Consider the following 6,372-nt stretch of genomic DNA (forward strand, 5'->3'; position numbering starts at 1 on the left):
AGTATAATTTCATAAATAGTTTCTTTCCCCACAGTATTATCTGACAGCTTAGCGCAGTGGTTAGAGCGCTCTCTACCGACCTGTATCTCAAGAGTTCGAATCCTGTTGGGATTTGTAAAATTTTTACCTTTCCAAAATTTTCTAAAACATTTTTTTTGGTGAAATATTGTGAAAGGAAATTCTTAACCAGTAAAAGTATTTTAATTATAATGTACTTTAATCCACATTAATATTGACAGGTGTTCCATACCACCGTAATTAAGTGGGTTGGAGGGTGGCTTTGAATTTCTCTCAGGTTGGGATACATTAATCCTGTAAGTTATTTTCCCTTTATTTATTTGATATAGTTTTGCATTGAACCGATTATATTTAGTTATATAGGCCTATTAATAATGAAATATGTATTTGTCAGTCATTCCAACACAATATTTAGGAAATTTTCTTCATCTCAGAAATTGAGAAGTCTCCAAAATGTTTGGGCCTTGGGATTTAGGAACGATAACTCTTACCTGAGGAACTTTTCATACCAAATAAAATTTTAATTTTTTGTGTGTTTATTTGCAATGATTTTCATTCAATTTTTTATGTCACATTCATTGAAATACATTTTCTTATAACATCAAGCAGCTTTTTCAGATGATTTTTCAACAGAGTAAGAAGATATGAACAATTATGTTTTGGGGAAATACTAAAATATTTGCAACATAAAATTTTTGAATATTATGAAATGTAATATTTTTTCTTATGTGTCTCAAGGAGATGTCCATCATATGACAATGAAAATCGTTCAATTTGTTGATTAAAAATTATTTTACAAAAACACGAAAAAACATTTTAAAAATACCGATAGTATCAATATCATCGTTTTAATATTTGATAAGTATATGTTTTATGGTCTTCTATTGAAAATTGGAATAAACTGTGGGTGTATAGAGCCACCTTAAGTAAACACAGCATAAGAACACTCGCGCTCACGCTTACAACATTTTCTCTGTTGTCAAATACAACTCTATAACTTTTGAACCGTAAAGATAACAGTAACTGCAAATCCCGTGTCATGGATTTTAAAAGAAACTGGGCGCACAAGATTATAAGTTTGCAGGAATCATCGACACGAATCAATATTGATTTAAATGTCTATAACCTCGAAAGTTTGAACAAAAATTAATTACTCAAACTTGAAAGTTGATGTACATGTCCATTCCGGCTATAAAGAAAAACCTCACAAACTTTCTAAAAATGTCAATGAGAGGGTAAACCGATATAATTAGTTATGTTGGAAATGTTAATTAATGTATTTTAATTCACTTATATCGTACATCTTATTAAACTAGTTATAAGAACAGAAAATAGTGTTCATGAATACGGCAAAAACCAATAAAGGGAAATTAAAATATACCGGTATTCCATAATTCAACATAATGTTACATTCAACATACATTTAAAAACAAAAAAGTTTTTAACAAAAATAAAAAAGTAGTCAACAGTAGGATTTGAACCCCAAACACTGCATGTTTGTATTCACTAATCCAGGACAGACCATTGAGCCATGCGTGACTTCAAAATTAATGTGCGGTATAAAGTGTTTTGAAACAACATTGCCATATCAATGGACTTTAATTGTTTTTATCCTCCAAATTTTTTTTGGAATAGTACATAAATAGTCATCTCTGGGTCATCACTCCATCTTTTTTTTAAGCAACATTTTCACTGTTAAAATATTGCATCTGTGCACGTTTCAAGTTTGTGGAGAGAGGACCCAGAGACAATAAAATCATTTAAAAATAGATATAAATAAGTAGGATTTTGCATGAATTGCATCGTGTCGATATATTTAGACCCATACTATAATAAAACCTATGGTGGAATAGATCTGCCATCACTTCTCTGATAATTATGTCGACTTGTCAGATATTGATGTCCACTTGTCAGATAATTATGTGGACTTGTCAGATAATTATGTCAACTTATCAGTTCTTTAAGTCGACTTGTCACTTATCCACGTGTATAAAAATTTAACACTTTAACCTTTCCACGCCCAATTTGTGCCATTAAGTTGAAATAATATTTTCTGGCAATTCTACATAAGGATCTGACAAATCGACATTGGCATGTTTTAAGTCGACATAATTATTTGACAAGTCGACATAATTATTTGACAAGTCGAAATAATTATTTGACAAGACGACCTAATATCTGACATGTCAACATCATTATCTGATACCTTGGCTTATAATATGAATGATAAATTTCTTTAAACTAGTGGCCATATTAACTTGTCAGATCTTTTTGTCGACTCGTCAGATATTATTATGACAGTTAATGGCAGTTAGTGGCACTAACACGCTTTAACAACAAAATATTGAGTTTCTAGTCAATATGGTTATTTTCTGACAAGTCAACATAAAGATCTGACAAGTTGACATAAATATCTGACAAGTCGACATAATCATCTGCCAAGTCGACATAACTATCTGACAAGTGGTGGCAGATCTATGCCACCAACCGTTTGCATTACAAACATGTTTTCTATACCCATTCCACGTCCAACAAAAACCAAATAGCGGTTAATATAATTCGAAAAATGTGCAAAATTATTTGATGAAATTTCCACTCTCCTTGTGCGCTCAGATTCCTGCCGAATCTATATCTTAAGCGCCCACTTTCTTTCTTACTTTATAGGTTCATGTTTTGGTGTTTATTAAATGGCATGTTCAGGTATGATTTCACGCAACATGTATAAAACATGATTAATATATTTCTAAGCTATGTAAACAATGTTGATACAGTTATTAATATTGATTGGACATATAGTACATGTATTTCAAATTTGATAACACGAAATACATGTGTCATGCTACATGTATCACTATAAAATCCTTCGGACTTGTGTTTATCAAGACACCACACATTAAAATAAGACAGTACGGAAAACATATCCATTTACAGTGCGGTTACTTTCCTAGTTGAAGGTCGCTTGTCACCGGAAGTATTTCTAGTCTCGTTCTGGTTCCGGCGAAGTAAGTCCATCAACTCACGCTTTTCAAGTTCCAATCTCTCTGTGTCTTGTCGGCGCTTGACCTCCAGTTCCATTAGAAGCTTTATTTTTTGAGAAAGTCTAGAAACCTCGGTCTTTAACTCATCCACCTGAGCCTGCATGGAGGACTCTTTCTGTACCATGTGACACCTTTGAGTGTTCAGCCTCAGTTCCATTTCACGTTTCTGTTCGTCGATCTTACAGAACATCTCAGAGCGCAGGATATCCATGGCGGTTTTCAGCTCGTAGATACAGTTGTGTTCATTGTCGTCCCGTGTGACCATCAGTATGCCGTAGCCTTTCGGACATTCCTTGGCGCGAAACCCACAGTCCTCTAAATGCTTGGCCAGGTCTTCTCTTGACACAGAGAGAGGACAGTTACCATTTGGGCACTCAACCGAACCACGGGGGCACTCCGACTCGTGGGTCGCAAGGAACTCAAGCGAACTTACGTGACTGCAGCCCCGAGTCACATTAATACAACGAATTTGTAGGTTGTCCAGATCGTTCTTCATATAACGGAACAAAGGTTTAAGGTTCGAAAGCGACAGGTTCTTCCTGTCTTCCGGGCACCTTGTTTCGTTTGCAAGCCATCCTTCGATGCACCTTCGACAGTACGCATGCTCGCAAGGTGCTTGGACTGGGTCTTCTAGGACATCGCGGCAAATACAACACAGAAGACCGTCGTTAACCTCCCCTAAGAAGCGCCCGAGGTCGAATCCCATTCCTACATATGGAACCTGTAAGAGAGAAGTCACAGAAAATTGCTTTTTTCTACGAAGTAGTCTATCTATAATCTATTCATAATATTGTTACTGGAGATTTTTGTCACTTTCTTGCGCGTGTAATATCAGAATGCATGTATTTATTACATACTTAGTAATAAATACAGATTTTTTCCATGTGTGATACAGATGACTTCACAAAACTCATATCGACCTCCGGGGCATATCACATCCCTTGCTTTTTTCTTTTCGGTATTTGTGCGTGTTTACAGACGAAAAAATAAAAAAAAATTGTTACAGTTGACAATTTTAAGTGCAGTTGAGAACTTTAAATGTTAGTTAATGTTTTGAAGCAGTAAATTTTAAAAGCTGAGGAAATTCCGGTTCTGTAACTTTATGTTTGGTTAAATTAACCAGAGACATAACATTTATGTCTCTGGTAAAACAATAAGATTTCATATTTTTAAATATTACACGTACAAAATAATTTCAAATAATACTCAGTATTTAAAATCAATTTGTTCAAGTTGATGTTTTTTTTTTATTAAATTTTATTACTAAGTATGTAATATATAATAATAGATACCCTTTTTCCATTTCACAGCCTGTATTAGCCCTAGACCAATGTCATCCCTTTGGGCTGATATTGGAGTCTCGGGCTGATACCAGCTGTGATATGGAAAAGGTTATGCATAATTCTCTGTGTGTCACTAGTAGTAGTTTTATAAAATATGCAATATTTATCAAATATATTGAATATCTTTGCATTAAATTTCATCTCTTCATTATTAAGTACACTTTAAAGTTTCACGCAGATAGAGCGGTACGGGATGCGGGGGGGGGGGGGGGGGGGGGGAGGGGGGGGTTTACAACATTTCATATACTGCGTTGAGTTTGTATCGTATTTCTCCTTTTTCTTCTTGAGTGTTAAACTTTCTCCGTGAAGAATTAAACATTGACTGCTCCAAAAGATCTTTTTCTGCCCTCTGTCTCTTTCGTTCTCTCTCTCTCTCTCTCTCTCTCTCTCTCTCTCTCTCTCTCTCTCTCTCTCTCTCTCTCTCTAAAAGAGGGAGAAATGATTGACTCATTGAGTGTTGAGGACAAAAGTTCAACATATAATACACCACTTCACTACACAAGTACATTGATCTGAGACGAATCCAATGTAATTATAGACGTTCTTACCAGATTAAGAAGGTTTGTATTTGGCCTCTTGTCATCTGTATCCGTCCGCGTGCTTGGGATAGTCCCAGAACCAGCCTCAATGTCCTTATTATTGTATCACTTTAAATATTTCTTTCCGTAAAAATCACCAAATTCTCTCTGGGAAAGTTGATCGATCGTAATGATATTACGGAGTGATTTCTCCAAGCACCCAGATTATATACGGGTTTGAGAGTGATAGAAGTGTTTATTTCCTTGTTAATTGACCTTTAGCGATACTCAAGATGTAAACCGACTAGAAATTTTTTTGGCACCAAAATTAGATACAATACGTTGCAGGACGGAATATGACATATGTCAAGATAAACCTTGTCAGATGTTTTCAAAACTGATGACTTAAAAAAAATGTTATGCATCAAGCATCCAATAATAATTACATGACACTAGGCAAAATTGCTACCGCACCATTTACTATTTATTGTTTTAGATCTAAACTTAACAAAGATGAAATGGTATATTATTTTCATAGTTTATAATAATGCAGAAAATAAAACATCATGTGTTGCAAACTTATTGACCAGTTGCTTTGAGTACTGTTTATGAAACATTGGTACCCCCATTGTTTGATTCACATATCAATATCGGGCGTTGCTTCATTTGCTCGGATAAATGCGATATGTCCGTCTTTGTCGCTAAGGAATTACGCGGCGATTTGAAATTCTTGCTCAGTCCCTCGCACTTGCGGTTTGTACAAATTGCCGGTACAACCTTGCAATTGACGTGTGATGCCTATTACACACTGTGGTTACCTAAAAAAGACATTTTTTATTAGATAAGCACGCTGCATCATTTTTTAGCCATTTTCACGGGTAATCGTTAAATTATTAAAAAACAATTCTAACCTCTCTAAACGAGCACCCTGCAGAGACCATATCAACTGCCCTGCCACGCTCTTCTGTGGTCAAACGCGGCAAACCCTGTCGTTTTTTGTGAGTTTTTAGTAACACATGTATCAATTATAAGAACACAAAAAAGAAAGTAAAGATTTATATTTCCAAAAAAGTGTGAGCACGCTTTGAGCATTTCTAAAGAATAGTTACGCTACAGTTAACATCGTATCCATTTATCTGTTTGGGCATTTAAATGTCTTACTTATGATTAAAGTCAACTATTTAAACATTGAATTCATCTTTATAAAAATTTAGGATGTAAATATTATTTTACTTTAAATGGTGCGTTAGCAATTTTGTCTAGTGTATTGAACATATTAAAATAAATCTTGGTCGAATAAATCTGAAATAGCATAGCTCACACAAACGCGTGTGTTGATCTGAATTAGTGGATAATTCATTTTGGATCACTTGGCTTTTTCATTTTATTAACTTTAAAGAACGCCATGATATATTCTATCTCAAAATGGAATTAATCATTTAGGAAAACATGCTT

At 34.7% G+C, this 6,372-nt stretch overlaps 1 protein-coding gene across 1 annotated transcript; it reads right to left on the reverse strand.

Annotated features, from left to right (window-relative positions):
- Positions 1–552: 552 nt before the first annotated feature.
- Positions 553–5,138, reverse strand: LOC128188680 (RING finger protein 151-like). Its single transcript, XM_052859885.1, has 2 exons — positions 4,948–5,138; positions 553–3,777 (listed from the first exon to the last, which is right to left on the reverse strand). The coding sequence occupies exon 2, from the start codon at positions 3,760–3,762 to the stop codon at positions 2,944–2,946; it is 819 nt and encodes a 272-aa protein (XP_052715845.1). The 5' UTR covers positions 3,763–3,777; positions 4,948–5,138; the 3' UTR covers positions 553–2,943.
- Between the last annotated feature and the right edge of the window lie 1,234 nt (positions 5,139–6,372).

Source organism: Crassostrea angulata, chromosome 6 (genome assembly GCF_025612915.1).
Source record: "Crassostrea angulata isolate pt1a10 chromosome 6, ASM2561291v2, whole genome shotgun sequence".
Classification (NCBI taxonomy): Eukaryota; Metazoa; Mollusca; class Bivalvia; order Ostreida; family Ostreidae; genus Magallana; species Magallana angulata.

What these genes read in the sequence shown, in the direction of transcription:
- LOC128188680 (XM_052859885.1), bottom strand. Translation starts at nt 3,762, where the DNA reads ATGGGATTCGACCTCGGGCGCTTCTTAGGGGAGGTTAACGACGGTCTT.